This window comes from Phaseolus vulgaris, chromosome 10, assembly GCF_000499845.2.
Source record: "Phaseolus vulgaris cultivar G19833 chromosome 10, P. vulgaris v2.0, whole genome shotgun sequence".
NCBI lineage: Eukaryota > Viridiplantae > Streptophyta > Magnoliopsida > Fabales > Fabaceae > Phaseolus > Phaseolus vulgaris.
In genome coordinates, this window is record NC_023750.2 from 35,223,383 (window position 1) to 35,243,475 (window position 20,093).

The 20,093-nt window shown below is 27.4% G+C and overlaps 1 protein-coding gene across 1 annotated transcript; it reads right to left on the reverse strand.

Annotated features, from left to right (window-relative positions):
• Window positions 1-8,335: 8,335 nt before the first annotated feature.
• On the reverse strand, window positions 8,336-9,040 carry LOC137818952 (uncharacterized). The gene has a single exon (XM_068622618.1). It carries the CDS (start codon window positions 8,982-8,984, stop codon window positions 8,451-8,453), a length of 534 nt encoding a protein of 177 aa, XP_068478719.1. The 5' UTR covers window positions 8,985-9,040; the 3' UTR covers window positions 8,336-8,450.
• Window positions 9,041-20,093: the final 11,053 nt, after the last annotated feature.

The following is a 20,093-nucleotide window of genomic DNA, read 5'->3' on the forward strand; positions in this document are numbered from 1 at the left end:
ACACACTTCTCTTGGCCAACACACCAACACTAAGAATGTTGATCTTGATCCCCTCAAGAACACACAACACTACTCAGCAAACACACAAAGATTCTTGTTCAACAGATACAAGGATTACACTTGTTACAGAAGCAAATCTGAAATCAATACAAGCAGAAATCTTATCTCACACTCTTTGATCAATCTCAATCTCTAAGCAATCTCAACTTTTCAAAATCAGAATCTTGTAAAACTTAAATTTGTTTTACTATTTTATATCAAAGTTTGTTGTTTGTTATCAAATCTTAACAAACTCTTAATTGCCTTTAAAGATTGGTCAAAGCATTAAAAAATGGAGCGTAATCAGTTAGAAAATCATTTAATGCTCAGTCAAAGCACAAACCACTTTTCTGTTATGGTACCAAAACAAACAATCAGTTGTTTCATCGAATCAATCGGTTGTTTTGGTTTTAACAGCTCAACCATTTGAAAAACAGTTTCAACCTTTTCTCAAAACACCTAAGTATAAAACAATCGGTTGTTTCGACAAAACAATCGGTTGTTTTTCACTTAGTTTGAAAAACACTTTTCTTTTAAAAAGATTGAAAATGCCTATGCTTTGGATTCAATCAAGAGTGGATTACATAAACAATCTACCCCAGATCCTATCTAAGACAGCTCAGCAGCCTAGCCTTCAACATCCTTCAAAGGATTTGGATTCTTCAAAGCTTGAACACCACTTGGTTCAACAGAAAACATCGTAAGGAAAAAAAAGGAAGTGGAGGGGGGGTGGGGTGGGGGGGAAGATGTTTGATGGGTCTTACATGTATAACTCGTAACCCGCATTGGCCAAGTATGGGACGGGGCGGGCTAGCGAAAAAAGGTTTTTTTTTCAACACCCTATTAATTTCATAAATCAAATTTCGGAAGCCAAAATAATTGTTCCATATCCTGGAAGGTAAAATAATTGTTTTGGAAAGATTCTTTTGGATTTTTTTTTTTTTTTTTGCATTATGGAATTCACTTTTATATTATGGAAATTAAATCCTGAAATTGATGAGGTGCAAAAAGGAATTTTATGGGGTGTAGTAAGAAGCATCCTAATAAAAAAAATACAAACTTTTCTTATGTTGATTGGTCCGTAGGCCCATGGGCCAGCACTTATGCGGGGCTGACAAGCAAATTCAGCCAACATCACTCAACTTGACCTACATTTTATGGGCCAAATGTGGGACAAACAATCTTGTATTGCCACCCCTATCTAGAAGTGGGTTGAATAGAATTTGTAGACTCTTTTTTTCTACAATCTAGACTAGACCATCTAACACAAACAAAGCAAACAACACAACAAAGATTTATACTAGTTCACCCCAAAATGTAGGCTACATCCAATTCTCCATTAAGAAGACAACTTAAGAGGTTTCATTAATAGAAAAAAAATTATTACAACGAGTACATCAACCTCTTTAGGTTAACACAATGCACCAATCACTCTAAGTTACAAATAAGTAAACAAATCACTCCTGGGTTAACCTGTCTTAATCTCCTCCTGAAACCAAAACTACTCAAGATAACAAAGAAACACTCTTAGAGAGAGCACAACTAAAGCTCACAAGGGTAAAAGTTCACATAGCGAAAAATTATAGAGTTTTGCTCACAACCCAAAACCCCTACTTAGTAGATAAGAACAATGAAACTTTGTAAATAGATGTTATATGTAGCTTGTGTGTCTTCAACATTCTCTTTGTTCTCTTTATATAGACTTCTAAAGATGATTGTTCATCCTAAATTTTGTTTCAGTATTTGCTTAAAAACATATCTTCATCTTTATTGCAGTAGACACTCAAAAAATAAAAAACTTCTTATCTAATTGAGTTTAACGCTTTATACATCAACCTATGCTTTTAGAAAAATTTTAAAGATATACGAAATATATAACAATTAAAGAAGATATCTCAATAATCAAATAATAAAGAGTTTTCTTATGAATATATCTTATAGTAGTTGACATTGAATTCATTTCAAAACATAACTTTGTGTTTGTTGGAACTAATCTTTTACATAGACATTTAATTATTTTTTTATCTATAAATAAAAGGATCTTTATGGCTTAATCACAATTGTAATTAAAGACATAGGATAGAAATTGTAACATAACTAGAGATCGTCCATCGATTAGAACAATGAACTTCTATGTAATATTCATATGCACATAAAACACTTTGTTAGTATATATATTATTGATAAGTGTCATATTTCAGTAATATTTATATTAAAAGACAGACGCTTATGGATTTTTTTTGGATAAAATAACTATAATTTAATCCCTAATTTATGAATTTAAACTTTTTTACATATTTTGTGATTATAATATAAATAAGAACAATTTATTTCTAAATTTGTGTTAATTTCAGGATTTTAGGGAAAAATGAAGATGAAAGGGCGAAAGGAGAATAAACAAAATAAAAAGGGAAAGTTGGAACGCTGATTCAACTCGCCTAAGCCAAAAGCATTTCAAAGGAACTCACCCAAGCGAGCCAAATCTCGCCCAAGCGAGCCCAGGCGAGATCACTCTAGAGAAGTTGAGCCTTTTCTCGCCCAACTTGCTTAGGCGAGCCCGATCACGTCAGGTGAGGAGTTACTTAACCCAAGACCAACTAGGTGGTTAAATATGAGGAGTGAGGCATGACCCTAGACATAAGGAGATAGAAAATCATAGAGGAGATAGCCGTCAAGGAAAAACATCCTGGATCTTCTTTTATTGTTTTTCATGCTTGTAATGGCCAACATGAGTGGCTAATTCTACCCTTTGGGATGAGAGTAATCTATTCAAACTCTTATGTATTGAGGTGATATTTAAATATAATATTTTTTTTCTTGATTGATGATTAGTGTTGTCATTTTATTCTTAACGCTTTTATCATGATTTGATCCTTAGATTTAACTGGAAAGTACCTTTAAGTATTTGATCTAAATTATAATGCTTAACATATTTGGATTTTAGGAATAGATTTGAAATGCTAATATGAACATCTGCTCGTAACGATAAGTTTTTATAAATGCGAGGAATCAATATTTAGGATACTTTCTTAATAATTTTATATGCGAGGAATCAATATAAATGAATTTTATATGGGCATCAATATCAATCAAGAATATTATAATGTTTTTCAAAATACAAAAGAGTTAGAAGGATGAACCCCCAATCCCAATTTTCTCAATTGAATCAACAACTCTTTACTTTGCTTTATTTACATTCTTGTAATCTCATACACAACAAACTTTTACTTATAGTTTTCTATTTAATGAATCTTATACTTGAGAATTCAACTGTTCCTTGTCGGTTCAATATCCGTCCTTAGGGACACATTATTACTTCTGACACGGTACATTTTCCATAAAAGAGTAATCAATTATACCTTATAGTGTTTGTCATCAATCTCATAGACTATTTATATACATAAGATCATCTAATGGGATCTTAGACCATCTAAAAGTGACTAGACCCTGTAATGTCTCAACAAAGTCACGGATAGCAAAGAAGATATTGGAGATTGTACACTCAAACTTATGTACAATTGAGAATCCAACAGTAAATCCATTCAATAATTTATTCAAAACTTATCTGCAATAAAAGGGTTATCAATAATAATGAAAATGAAAGGGGGTTGAGATTGTTTTGCAAAAAAATAAAGTAGTCAATTGAAAAACAATAAAAGAGGCAGGTTGACTCTCAAACTTTTTCACCAATGAATTCATCATCAGTTGATAAATATATTATTCATTCAATCATTTAAACAAAATTGAATTGACCAAACATGTGTCAGCCAAAGACAATTGAATCTCATTAATGAAACATGTGTCCACTAAATTATTCAGTACGTTACTCGTCTTCATGCATCTACTCGTAAGGTTTTTAATTTTTTACCTCGTGAATCAAGTGTGCAAGAGATTGTTCAGAAAACTAAACAAGATTTTAGTTAAATACATAATTGAATCATCAACATATGTTAAAAAACAAGTCTCAAAACACCAATTAAACTTAGAAAAAGACAAAATATTTAGCACACTAAGATATTAAAGAACAAAAAATTATTTGAACTAAATCTTATAATTCATTGTGAAATTACAAGAGAATCAACCCAAAGTATTTTAGTCTTCCATGCGAAAGCAAAACGAAAGAAATACAAAGAAGAAAAAAAAAAAAACTAAGATCTACGATGCTCTGTTTTTCAAACGTCATTGTGATGCTCTAAAGTTTCATGATTTCTCCTTAAAGCTTGCATCTTTTTATAAGTTTCTTTTTTTTTCTCCAAGGATCTCAGAATAATATTTTGGTTCAGATATTTTTCATAATTTCTCAATTTCCAATTTTTCAGAATTCTCGGATTTTGTTTCCTATAATCGCAAACTCTGTTTCTTGCCATCTTAGAAATTGATTTGCTTCAAATTCTATTTATGAGATATTGTAGATTTATTCTCTTATTCTTCTCCTCAGATTTTGTTTTTCACTTTGATTCAAATAAGCAACTTGGACTTTTTCTTGTTTCGGAACATTCGCAGTGTTAGGAACTTCCTTCAGACTGACTATTCATGTAACAATTAGATCGTCTAGTCAAACTGTCTATTATGAGAAATATTATACCATTTATTGTGTCTAAAACAGAAGATTAGCATAATTAATAATTAAGGCTAAAATAAACTCAATTAGATGAATCTTAATTAAAAAAGTGGGTTTATTCATGATTACAATCCAAGAATATGTTATTAAAGCTTTAAAGTGTAAGTAAAATTATGTTCATCAATGACTTTAATAGAAAGACATGTGTGCATTTCTTGAACTATAAATCAAAAGCTTGTGATACCTTCAAAAAGTTGAAAAAAATAAAGGTTTGAATATATATATATATATAAAGAGAGAGAGAGAGAGAAAGAAAGAGAGAGAAGGGGACAATAATACATCAATTGTACAAACTTCGTTGAGTAGCACTGAAAGGAAAAGCAAACAATCATGGATATGGAGAGATGTATCTTGAAGGCTAACTAGATACCTAGAAAAATCTGGAGGGGAATGAGACCATCAAATCAACATCTCAAAATTTTTAGGGGTATATCTTATGTCCATGTACCAAATCAACAAAGAAAGAAATGTGTTGATAAAGGAGAGAAATGTGTGTTTATTAGATATTGCACAAATTCAAAAGCATATAAATTATACAATTAAAAAAAGATTATTAGTCTAAACGTGACATTTGATGAAGAAGGAATATGGAATTGAAATCCAAAAGTTGACAATGGTGATTCTAGACAATTATGTAGAGCAGAATGAACAAACATAACCAACTCTTGTTGAGTTAAAGACAACTAGAAGATCACATATAATGAAGAAGACCTATCAAATTGGTGAATTATATTGTGAACAATGATAATGACCCATATGATGAAGAAATTATCAATTTTGCTTTATTTAAAGATTGTTAGCCAATGACTTTTGAAAAATCTACAAAAGATCAAAATTGGAAAAGTCATGGATGTTAAAATTCATGCAATAAAAAAGAATGACACACGAGAGCTGACAAATTGTTCAGTTGATAAGAAGTTGATTGGTGTGAGGTGGGTTTAGACAACTAAGTAAAATCTAGTGGTAAGATTGATTGTTTTAAAGCAAAATTGGTGGTAAAGGAGTACAAGTAGAAATCATACATTGATTATTTTGAGGTATTTGCTTCTGTTTCAATATTAGATACAATTTTTAAGATACTCAACTTAAAATAATTGCAAGATATACCAAATGGATATCAAGTATATTTTTTAGAATGGTACTTTGGAAGAAGGAGTATATTTTGAGCAACCCACAAGTTATGTGATTGAGGTTAAGGAAGATAAAGTGTACAAATTGAAGAAACATGGTGTGATTTGAAGGAGGCACCAAAGGTTAAGTACAAGAAGATTGATTCATTCATACTTTATGAAAATTTGAGCATACTTTATATATTAAATTTACTGAATCCAAATATACTTTTTATTGTGTGTCTTTAATATTCATGATTTAATCTTTACTAGCAATGATTTCAAGATGGTTACAAAGTTTAAAGAGGCTATGTCAAGTCATTTTAAAATGACATATTTAGACCTAATTTTCTACTTTCTAGGCATTGGAGTCAGTCAATACGATTCTAGAATTTTCATATATAAGAAGAAATATGTTTGTGATATTCTAATGAAGTTTAACATGGAAAATTCAAATTCACTATCCACACTAGTTGAGGAAAAATTGAAGTTGATAATATAGTAGATTCAACCTAGTACAACGGTTTTATTTGAAGTAGGATTTGCCTAGCATATACCTGGAAGAATCATGCATGTATCATTTGTAAAGAATTAAAAAAAATTGTGTTACAAAGTACTTTGACCAAAAGAGTTTTATGTTAACAAAATAAAACTTTTCGCTATACCGATAGGGATTGAACAGAAAATGTAGAAACACGGAAAAAACACATAAGATATGCGTTTCATCTTGAAAATTAAACATTATAATTATTTAATGCATTTCATGAAGCTCATAAAAATGCATTATCATGCATTGCGGAATACAACAAATGATGAATTATTGAATAATGTTTTTTTTTTTAAATTCCTTCTTTCATGTTTCCGTAAGCCAAACTTTATTCAAGTAACTTGGAAGTTGAAGGATGCATGGAACTCCAAGGAAATTGCAGAATATAGTATCAGTCACCACAAAACTTGGTTTACGCGTTAGAAGACTTCACTCACACACGTCACAGATCATTATGAAGACCTAAGTAAACCAAAAAATTATGTGGCAATATCAGAGAGCCTTAATTTGTTTTATACATTTGGTCCATGTATTAAAACATCAACTTAAATTAACATAAGTTCACACTTTATTTTCTTCTGTCATGTACGAAACTTCTTAGCTTATGTTTGGAGAAAAAAAATATGTTCATAACTAGTCAACTAGTTCATCATATGTCAAACTTAAAATGAATTATTTTAGGACAATTACTCATAATTTGCCAAGAAACTTTTAGGTTGAAACCATTCAATTACCTAGAATTCAGGATCTCAGCTGGGTCATTAAAAATCTATAAAATTGTAAATTTAACTTGTTTAATGGTTATACATATTTCATTAAATAAAAACTAATTTTAAAAATAAAAAATAATTAATTACTATATTCACTAAATTAATTACTATTTCAAAGACTAAAAGAATTATTAATATCTAAAATAGTTTTAATTATTAATAAATAATTTTTAACTTGATATTAATTAGTTACAACAAAAATTAGCTACCTATTTTAGAATACATGATAGCTAATTAATTCTAAATTAATATTTAATTTAATTAATAATTAATTTATAATATAAAGTAATTAATAAATAAAATCAAGTTAAAAATTATTTTATAAATTTTTATTAATAATATAAACTATTTTAAATACCAATAATTTTTTTAATTTATAAAATAATATCTAACTTCTTCAATATAATAAATAATTAAATTTTTATTTTTAAATTAGTTGCTATTTAATTATTTTTTAATGATATATAACACTCATATATTATATAGTATTAATATTTTTTTAAGTAAATTATTTAGTGGTTCATAATCTTCATTCGCAACTACATTGTGATGTGATATTTATATATGTACTATAGATATAGATGAGTCTACATAGTATCTGAAACTAGTTATACAATTGTTAACGTGTTGGTGATCTTTCAAATTCCTTCAAGTCTCCTTCTTTCAATGTTGATGCTCGGTTGGACGGGGGATGTACATGCGATTACACTCCGACGCTCAAGTCAATGCTATGATTTTGGTATATTCTGTAAAGCTAATTAAAGCGTACCTTACACCTCCGCAGCAGAGGGTTTTATTTATAGTGCTGGTTATGGCCCTTGCCATGATGAGTGAGCCAGATATCAGTTATTGACTGATATGCATCGTGATCCTTGATTAATAGGGATGTATATTGGTATATAGAAATATTGGAATATCTGGAGAATATTTGTAACATTTTTCAGTTAATCAGTATTTATCTTATTTGTCAGATATATTTCCCCCATATTTTGGGATACAAATGACTCATTAAATACTATTGTAACTATCATTATTGTTATTTATTACATAAATTGAGGTGTTTTTTGACTCTGTCGGTCAGTCACCTGGTTTGAAAGTGGCTCATTCGGTCACCAGGTCTTCGTTTGGTACCGACCAGTATAATTTAAGGTAAAATAAGTTGGATGTAGTAGAAATATGTTAATTTTTTTAAAATGAAAAAAAGGAAGAATGTAATAAATATATGTTATTTGAGTGTACTAGTATTCCATTACTTACAATCACACAAAATTTAATTTAAAAAACCATTCATCTATTGTTCCCAACTTCTATAGTTGTACCCACCAAGCATTCTTCTTTTGGATCCATAAGAAAACAACATTAATTCAAACAACCATTTGGTTGGTGCACCAATTAACTGGAATGCCAATCACAACATCACTCCCTGTAACTTCATTCTCAATTCCTCTACAATTCACCATCTTTATGTCTTTCTCTTGTTTTGTTTCTGCAGATAAATTATCCACAACCTTCACCCAGAAATGAATAACCCCGTTACGTCGACCCTCCCAGTTCCTCAAACCGTAACAAAACATTTGGGATAAAACATTATTATTTTTTCCAAAAAGTAAATCCGAAAGAGCAATCCTTGCTACCCCAACAGGACGAAATTCTTTGTATTTGTTGCATTGGACCTCAAACGTAAGAGATCTTGCATATGAAGGAACCTCTAACAACAATTTCTCATTCCATGCATGCACTCCATCATCTCCATTCACCATTTTGGTTCTGCAACAATTCAAAGATTCTGCACGAACAACAACATTCATCTCTGCCACTGAATTTCGATCCACACTTATGTTTTCTCCCGACATAATCGTGATCTCTAAGGTGAGTTGTTTGTGTTGCTTTGCCTCCATATCTATGGCACTTTTAGAAAGAGTGTAATGATTTTGAGTAGTGTTTGGGATGAAAGGATTGGATTTAAGTAGAGATTTTGGATATGAAGAAGTCTTAAGAAATGCAAAAGGGTGTTTGTTACGTAGCGTGTATAGAGAACCAGAGGTTGACATTGACCATCAATTTCTAGTGTTCCAACACACATATAAGAAGACTATGTAAACTCCTAGGAAATTTAATTTTGGTCAGGCATTAAATATAATAATAATAATAATATAAAGATGTGAGTTTTTAAGTAGAAAATTAAAAGTGTTCTCTATATATAATTCTAAAATCAGAATATGAGTTCAATACTAAAATATATTATATCTGGATTGTTGTTGAATTCACTAATTTTTGCTCGCATGTTACAAAAACTGTTTTCACACCATATGTGCACGGTTATGACTAGAAAAAAATTATATTATGAAATAGAAATCAATTTTTAAAAATTAAAATAATTAATTATAATAATAATTAAATTAGAGGTTATTCTAGAAATTAAAAAACAAATTGGTTTCTAAATTAGTTTTTATTATTATTAAATAGTTTTTAAATTGGTATCTAATTAGCAACCAAGGTTTTAGATACCAATTTAGAAACTATTTAACAATAATATAAACTAATTTAGAAACCAATTTTTTATTTAGTTTCTAAAATGGTCTCAAATTTAGTTACTATTGTAACTAATTATTTTGGTCTCTAAAAATTGGTTTCTATTTCATGATTTTCTTATAGTGTATATTAAGTTTTTTTTTTCAATTTTGTAATTTTCATATAATTTTATGTACTTAAATATTGATTACTTCAATTTGTATTGTTGAATATATACAAATAATCCAACAATACTAAAATAATATTATAATTAATTATTTCTATATTATTAAAAATTATAATAACAGATAAAAAAACTAAATAATTAAAAAAAAATATAAGATAATAAAATAAAAACAAATAAAGTAAAAATTACAAACTAATTAAAGTCGTTTATGACTTATAAAACTTATAACATAGAAACTTATAAAATAAACTATTTTAAGTATGTTACCAAGTATTTCTTTTCTTTATCAAATTAGTTTATGGTAATCAGATATACTAATAGTTAATTTACTAACGTTACTAAATATCTTCTAAATAAAATATTAAAATATAAAATAATTTTCTATTGATTATAATACCACCAATGTATATAAAGTGCATTTCTTATATTAAAACAAATGGGTGAATTTGTGTTGTCGTGGATATTTTTACCCACATCTGTGTTTTCATATTTGGAGTTGCATGGGTAATTGTCAAGTAATATGTTGAAGGTGCTTTTGACAATAAGAGTTGAAAGTGTGAACATGATTGTTATAGTTCTTATACTTGCTGGTCGTTACTCGTGGCCACTTGGTACGTGTTCCTTCCTACTCTTTCTATTGCAATTTCATGAATTATTTTAAGATTCTTTTCTTAGGACTAAAATATAATAATTATTGTAATAATAATTTCATGTAGGGACTTTTTTCCTCTTAGCATTATTTTCACTTTTATTTTCCATCTAACACCTTTTAGTTTTTATTTCTCTTTCTAGCACCCTTTTCTTTAAATTTTATAAATATTTAAAATTTATTCTCCCCATCTTTTATTAAAATTTTCAAAACAATTTTTACTTAAAAAAGTTTTTAAAAATTATTTTATTTTATTTTATTGATTCTTAAATTTACTTTTATTCTATTTTATATTTTCTTTTCTTTTCCATTCGCTCTAAACAAAAAATAAAAAAATTCTAAAAACACCATGAGAAACCAAATTCTAAGAGAACTTGTTTTTTTCAAAAATACAAAAATGAAACTATGGAAAAAAATGGTGTTAGATAAGGAAATAAAAACAAAAGAATGTTAGATAGAGAAATAAAAACAAAAGGATGCTAGATGGGGAAATAAAAGTGAAAATAATGTTATATGAGAAAAAAGGTCTCCATATAGGAGTTGAGGTTAATTATCTTTTTAATATATTTTTTGGTTAAATATATTTTTCTTTTCTATATTTTTACGAAAAAATTGGTTTTGTTCTTAGTTCAAATTTAAATTTTCTAGATATTTGTAATAAAAAAACTATTGAAATGAGTCATCAGTTTTTCTTTTACGTGACAACTACATTCTCAACTTGAATTATAATGTTAAAAATATTTTATGTTGACTCATCGTTGACATGAATATTATAATATAGTTCACACTATAAATTCGTTTGTCATGTGAAAAATAAAAACTGGTAAGGATCCATCCCAATAGTCTCCTTACTACAAGTAACTAGGAGATATAAAATTTGGATTAGAGATAAAAAAAACAATTTTAGAAGACAAAAAACATATCTAATCCCATATTTTTTAAGTCTTTTAATATACTTTTTAAGAACAAACTATAACAAAATTCTGAATTTTAAAGCGAATAACATTTTAGATGCGATGATTAATTTACATATATTATTTCAATTCTTGAGATTAGAACATATTAATCTCATATGTAGAAGAAAAATGATTTTGAGAATAATATCTTAAACTTGGTGAATGAAAGTATTTTTACAATAATTTTATATTCTTTAGATTAAAATATTATTGCAATTATGACATTAAAAATTAATTTTAAACAAAATTTAAAAAATAATATTGTATTGAAAGATAAGACTATGAGTGAATTTAAAAATTACATCAAACAAACAATACCTTAGTTTAGGCTTTAGCAGGAAAAGTGATCACACGAAGCACACTAATTTTATATGGCCACCGTCTTTTTCTAACGAAGTACAAATTTTATATATTTTTCAGACGTAATTGTTTTGAGAAAAAGTAAAATAAGTTTATTGATTGGTGGTCGGCACCGCCCTGCATGTGAAGCATCCCTTTGTCATGCTTTTTTGCACAATTTTCAATTTTTGTGTGTAAATTTAGGAGACTAAAACCTTTGAAAAAATATTGAATTAGGTAAAAGTTTTAAATACAATTTTAAATATAAGTTTCAAATTTTTCATAAATTTAAGTATTTTTAATTAAGTTCTATAAAAAAAATATTAAGTATTTAAAAAAAATATAATTTTCAATTGAATTTTTATTATTTAATTTTTTTAATTAGGTGTCATGGATCTTTATTATTATTTTTTTTAAATGGGTGATATGGTTGTTATTTTACCTTAAAACGATATTATTGTAATTAATATGAATTAACAAGTGACCCTTATTACTTTTACCGAAAACATGTTGGATTATTCTTTTATCAACATATCATGTTGTATAACAAGGGATTGTTATCGTTGTCACTTGTATCATTAGTGATGACAACCACGATTTCTTGTAGGTGATGACGAGAAAGTCATTTGGGGTATAACAACCTCATCATTTAATATATTTTCAATAAAAATCACTTATAGTTTTACATTAAGGACAATATCATTTTATGTTAAACACAATAAAGACAGGTAAGATGATAAAATAAAATAATAGTGATATCCTCCAATTAAAAAAAAAAACTTAAATAACAAGAACTTGAATGAAAAATATTTTTTTTTTGAGTTCGATATGTAAAAAGTTTAATTAGACTTAATTAAAAGATACTTAAATGTATGAAAAATTTAAAACTTAATTAATTTTATAATTTAATATATATATATATATATACTTTAAAAGAAGAATTTAAAGAAAAAAAAGTTTGAAAGTGTGTGAATTCCTTTAATCCCTTAAAAGATATCATTACGTGTTGTATGTATTGTGTATTCAGTAAAAATATTGAATAAGGAAACATTAGGATGCTCTATTCACAAAATTCAAGTTAAACAAAATTAAGTTTTCATTGTTCTTCTCAATAATCATATCAGGGTCTTCCATTTGAAAAAATCTTCTATGAAAAGCAACTACCAATCTGATAATATGGGTTATGTAAGTTGACATATTACATTTTTTGTCGTTGTATGGTAACATTTGGAGTAGGAGGAAGTCCTTGTTGTTGATCAACGAAGTCAGGACCAACAACTGTCTCTAAGATTGCGGATACTTTTTCTCTTCTTATTTTTCGTTTGACCATTTTGCCGAAGCTTATACTTTTGAGCATGACTAGCTATTTGAATAGGAGATTTTGATGGAATATGCAATTTTGAGATGTTTTTCCAATCTCCCCAACTACACTTTTCAAGTCCAATAAGAAATAATCTGTAATAAAAGAGCTCATAAATATTTTAATTATATTTCTATAAAAACACATCCTTATACTACGTGTAATATTATCATGATGTACAAATCATAATATAGAAATAGGAAAAATTAAATACTAGAATTTTATTCAAATGTACCTATGTTCATCTTCTGTCCATCGCTCGTATCGCTTGCAATGTGACTTTGATAAGGGAGGTGCTGGATTATTTGAGCAGTTAGACTTTTGAACCCAACCAGGGTGAACATGTTCGGAGGGTGTTGGGTGATTTGAGAAATTAGGTTGAACATGTTCATAAGGTGTTGGGTGATTTGAGAAATTAGACGTTTGAACCCAATCAGATCGAACATATTCAGATAGGGTGGTGTTTTGTGATATGGCAGAGACATGAGTGTTAGGAAGAACCATGGGAGCAAAAACAAGAGGGGAAAAAAGTTGAGAGGTAGAGGTAAACTCAGGGACAAGATCACCAACAACATTATTGCATAATGTATATTGATAAGGTGAAGCATTAGGGAAAATAAATTGAGTGGTAGAAGTAGGAAACTTGGGAGCAATACCTTGATCACCACCACCAACAAAGTTTTCAAATGTCTCGTGAGATCTTTGAATATTGTGATTGAATAATATCTTCTCACTAGGTAAATCATTAGTGGCAGGAATAGGAAATCCAAGAACAAGACCTTGAATATTGTCTTTAAATGATGTGGATTGATAAGGTGGAACATTTGATGTAGGGATTGTACTTGCCCCAACACAAACCTGTATAGTAGAAGAAATTGAGAATTAAAGTCATTATAAACATCAACTTAGTCATGCAAAAATATTTATTAAGTATCATAAATTGGAAGCTAATTTTTTTATCTTTAAAATAGGTGCAACACGAAGACTCCCCTGGAGGTACCATCCTAGTGCTATTCACGTCCAAACAAACTTAACTGCAAAGTTCTGATGGAATCTGATGTGGAGTTAATGTTTTAAAAATTAATATTCACACTTATGTGCCTTGTTAAAGTTTAGTTTTTTTCACAAAATTCATCTTTAAAAATATTATATAAAAAAAATGTTAAAACCCAAAACATAAAAGAAAATTTATAAATATTAAAAAACCTCACTGGTAAAAATCAATTAATCCATGTCATCTTAGATAGTAATCATATAATTAATTGATTTGGTTAACCTTTATTCTTCTCTTTTATTAATGATCACTTAAACTCAATATTTTTTTTATTATAATTTTTAATTTGTGTGTTTTCATCACACCCTTCTTCTATTTATAAGAAATTGGTGCGGAGAAAAAAAATAAGAAATTGGGAGAGTAAAAAATAAACTAGTTATTTAAATTCACATATTAAATACTTTATTTATCTTAATTTTAAAATTGATTTAAATTTAAATTTTAGTTAATTTATTTACTTTTAAATTTTAAATGTATCATGCATATAATAATAATAATAAATATTAAATGACATTCTTTTTAATAAAAAAAATCATAAAAGATGTACAAGAAGTACCATACTATAACTTTAACATCTGTAACCAGTGTTTAAAATAGGGATTAATATTATAATTAATATTGAAAGATAAATATTATTGAAAAATAGGCATCCCGAAAAATCATTGTTCCACAAATATTTGAATAAAAAAAGCTAGAAGAATTATTGGGAAAATTTATATCATTACCAGTTGAGAATATATTACAATGTATAATAATATCTATTCTTTTTTTTAAAATTGTTCAATGACATATTTTCTTCTATTATTTTAGGAAGAATTATTGATAATTTTCAAATATTTTTCACATTTATGAAAATGAAGACTGGAAAAAAAAATCTAAACTTTAAACAAATTTCAAAAAGAAAATTATGATATTTTAAACCAATAGTACTATATCTAAAATATGCATATGTACTATGTGGCATATATGTGATTTAAAATAAATAAATCATAAAGTTGAAAAGTAGTTACTTTTGAAATTTGAAAAGTAGTTACTTTTCAAATTTTTGAAAAGTAGTTACTTTTTCAAATTTTTGAAAAGGTATTTTGAAAAAGGTTTTCTATATTTAAGCACATTGACGAGATGTGCTGATGATAGTTTTTTAAGAAAAAGAAATTGGTCATCCTTCTATCAAGTACGTGAGACATTTTCTTCTCCATCAGAAAGTCTTGTAAAAGTGAGAAAATGATAAGGAGGAGAAAACCAGTTTTGTGATCATCTTTTATCAACATATTGAATAACAAATCTTTATGGATCATATTTATAATATTATTAATAATATTGTAAAAATCATATAGTTCTAAGATCAAACAAATTAAAGAATTTTTTACACTATATTCATTCATAATAACAAAGACAGCATCGATAAAAGAAAAAACTAATAATTGTCAAAATAAAAAATATAAAGGAAAATTTATGAATATGAAAAAACCTCATTGGTAAAAAGCAATTCATCCATGTCATATGATAAAGTGTTGATATCATTGTTCTCTTTAGTCATTATTTCTCTCTTTCTTCCTCAGTAAAATGATCACTTAAATTCAATATTTTTTCTCTCTTCTGCAATTTTTAGTTTGTGGGTTTTTACCACATCCTTCCTCTATTTATAAAAAGTTGGTGGTAACTAAGAGTGCTCATGGATATATGGATTGGATTTTAAAAAATAAAAACAGAACTCAATATTTAGATAAGATTTTAGATCCAAATCCATTTTGTTATAAAAATAATTTGGATTTTTATAAATTCAAATTCAAATATTTAAATTGAATTTTAAATTTAAATTCATATTTTTATAAATAATATTGAATTGAATTTTAAATCTGTCTATATTTTCCAAAAAAAAACATTAACATGATATTAATATAATAATATGTAAAAATAGTTTAATATTATATAAATATTAAAGAAATATAATAAAATTATAATTTAATAATACTAAAAATTAAAAATAACATAAAACATAGATTCTTAACATTCAAAATACATATACCTATACTACTTTTATTAAACTTAAACTTATTTATCAAGAAAAAATTAGAAGCATTTAAATATCCATATAATATCCACCAAGAAAAAAAATACACTACAATTGTATTTATAATTAATTGTACAATGCCTTCTTGTCCCACACTTGAATATATTATTTGTATTTTCATTTTTTCTAAGAAAATAGAAGTATAGTAATCAGTTACCTAAAAGTTAAAAATATAATTTTACATTATCCAATAATATTCTCACAGTAATTATTTCTTTATTTTTTTTTGTCTAAAACAGAAATCATAACCAGGCAGATCGTGAAACACAAATACTAAATTATTATTTGTATAATAAATAGGATTGTTAGAAATATTTATGTTTAAGTCATGCATACTAAATTACATTTTCTAATCTAAATCTTAAAAAAATATCTTCCATTAGTCTTCTTTTATATGATGATAAATATGAAACGCATTTTATACTCCCAATATATTATATTTATTTATTATTTTCATTTCAGTTTTTATTTTATTATTTTCAGTTAAGTGGAGGGATAAAATTTTAAGATTGATATTCAGATTTTTCAGTTTCTAAAATCTTATTTAAAAGTATTATAAAATATGGATGAAAATAAAAACTATATTTAAATAAATGTAATTTTTGTGTAAAATGAAACAGTTTGTCCAATTGGATTTTTTGGACACTCGTAGTGCTGATAAAAAAAATAAGATGTTGGGGAAGTAAAAAACAAACTATTTATTTAAATTGACATTTTTTATTTATCAATTTTTAAAATTTATTTAAATTTAAATGTTAGCTACTTTATTGATTTTTAGATTTTAAATGTAATAATAATATATCGATTTAAACACATATAATAATAATAAATAAATAAAAAATTGAATGACATTATTTTTCATATAAAAAAAATCATAAAAGATGTAAGAAGTACCATACTAGAACTTTAACATCCGTAACAGTATTTGAAATATCGATTAATATTATAATTAATATTGAAAGATAAATATTAATGAAAAATAGGCATATACCTCCACAAATATTTGAATAAAAAAAAAGAAGAATTATCGGAAAAATATTGTATTATTACCACTTGAGAATATACTACAAAATACTATAATAATATCTATTTTTTTTAAAGAAAAATTGTTCAATGACATGTTTTCTTCAATTATTTTAGGAAGAATTAATTGATAATTTTCAAATATTTTTCACATTATGAAAATGACTAAAAAAAACTATCTAAACTTTAAACAAATGTCAAAAAGAAATTATGATTTTTTTTAACCAATAGGTACTATATTCTATCATAATAATAAAGAAAACATCAATAAATAACTAATAATACTGATATACGAAGAGTACTTTTTTTATAACTTTTATACTATGTCTTTCTTTGTGTTGAATTTTTTTATTTTCACCAAAATAACTAAATGAAAACTTTTTTTTTCATAATGTACAAGCTCTCAGTGAAAATTGTAATGATAGAATACTTTATTATATTGAAGAGAAAAGCTAATTAGTAAAACTTTTTGGAATCTAGTTTTATTTTTAGATTAATTAAGCTTCTACAAATCCAACAAATCATAGAGAACCTATATCACACAAAAATATTTGATTGTCAATAGTAAAATTAAAAAAAAAACATTATAACTGTTTGTAAAGAAAACAGGTTAAAAATACGTGCTTGCATGTTGTAAAATATTATTTTTACCTCTCGTAGTTACACTTTGATAATGTTATTATATTATTTTTTACACTTTTGAATGGAATAAATTAACTTTTTGAATAATCTCTATAATAATATTATGGGAAAGTTTAATGCAATTAGAACATTTGCTAGGTGTTCTTTACAAAAAAGTGGTAAACCGTGACCATTATTAAAAATTTTCATAATTATTTATATAATACAATCGTTAATAAGTGTCATATTTTTTACTTAAAATATATCATTTACAACCGTTATTTTAGGAAAGTAGACTACTATTCTACATTTTCATTCCTTCCATAGTATTTATTTTTTATCTAAAAAGAATTTTTCCCATTTCCTCCATAACGTTGGTCTTTTTTCTCTCAAAAAAAATTTTCGCACTAAATATTGTATTTGACAAATCTTTGAAGCTTTTGAAACCCTCTCATTTCTTCTCTTTTGAAAACCTCACACAAACCTTCACTTTGTAATTGTCAACCCTATGCAACCACGCTCATACTCGTCTTCCTTTCTCATCCCATTCATCAATCTCGCCAACCTTCCCCCTCTCAAGATATCCAATAGGTCCCCTGTCACCCCAACTTCGATTCCCTCTCCCAACCCTCCTTTCGCCCCCTCCAGTCCCTCCCGCCACCAACGATTCTCAGTTGACCGCCACATTAAACTTTGTGGCTGCAAGAATTCTGGCGGTACGCGGTACCGCCACAGACGTAAAATGTGGCGGTTATAAACGTCAGGTTATACGAAAATAACCGCCACCACATACACGTTTTTTGTAGTATTATTTTAATATATAGATTCTACAATAAGAATTTTTTTCTTAAAATTGAAAATGGTTATTTGTAAATTAAAAAAAAAATTATTTATAAAATTGAAGAGAACTATTCCTAAATTGAAGATTGTAACCTCCGGTAAAACAACAAGGACCCGAACCCCGACCCACCCACCTTCTCTCTTCTTCTTTTTTTCTTTTTTTCTCTCCCTCTTCCTTTTCTTTTTATTTTCTCTCTCATACCTCATTATTCCAAAATCTGTTCACGCCATGTTGTAGTTGAGAAATTAGGATACATTTATACACGATCAGATTTTCAAACAGAGTAAGTTCATTTTTACTCTAAAGATCCCTTATTCTTTGTTTTTCTCAATGATTTAGTCATCAATCTTAGTGAGACCAGTTGAGAAAAGTGTTTCTCTCAACTTGATTAATAGCACCCTAGGCTAGAAGATCTGAATGTGGAGGGGACGTGGTCCCAAGTTTCAATTTCTCTTGCAGGGATGTTAGTTGATAAAATTGTTTGATTTTATGTTGTGTGAACATTTATAAATATTATATTTTGATAGTTCGAAAGTTAAATATTGTTTTTGATGTTGGAAAAGTTATTGAATAGTATGAATATTTAAATAATATGTGATTGAATGATATGTATTATATATGAATGATGAAAATTGTATGAAATTGATGTCATACATCTGGGATAATGTATGAGTTGTTGTTTGATGACATTAAGTGTGAAAAACCTATGTTTAATAGAGATCACTAGTGCAAAAAGAAGAAAAAAGCGCTCTTTATTTAATGCAGCTCTGTGCTTAAACGCATTCGTAAACAACGCGGTGGCATTTTTTATATTAATTTGATTTACAAATGCGGCTGTTTGTATAACCGCATTTGTAAATCAAAAAGCTTGATTTACAAATGCAGTTTTTACGTTTAGCCGCATTTGTAAATGCTTTTTACCCTAAATATTTTTACGCGCCTCAACAGTTTCGTAGTTTCTTTCAGTTCTTTCGTTTGCGCTGTTCATCCTTTTCGTTTGCCTCTCGTTTGCGCACTTCATTATATTGTTGGTCGAAGGTACGTATACTGATTCCAGAGGTTCGCTTTCTTCCTTTCAATCTTCACATTGACTTTCATTTTTTAATGCCTTTCGTTTCCTTCCATTGTTGGTTGAAGACATTGTTCCATTGGCTCTCCGTTGCTGCTCCGCCACTGTTTCCGCTGCCTCTGCCGCCGCCGCTGCCGTTGTTCCTCTTGCTCCCCTACCACTCTTCACCACCAACTTGGTTCACACACAAGGTTGGTTTTTAAATTTTTAATTTTTTTTTAATTTTTTTGATTTTGTTTTATGTATTATAATTTATTGTGTATTTTAAATTTTAGATTATTTAGTATTTATTATATTTTGAATTTGTATGTTTTTTATGTATT

What these genes read in the sequence shown, in the direction of transcription:
- LOC137818952 (XM_068622618.1), bottom strand. Translation starts at nt 8,984, where the DNA reads ATGGAGGCAAAGCAACACAAACAACTCACCTTAGAGATCACGATTATG.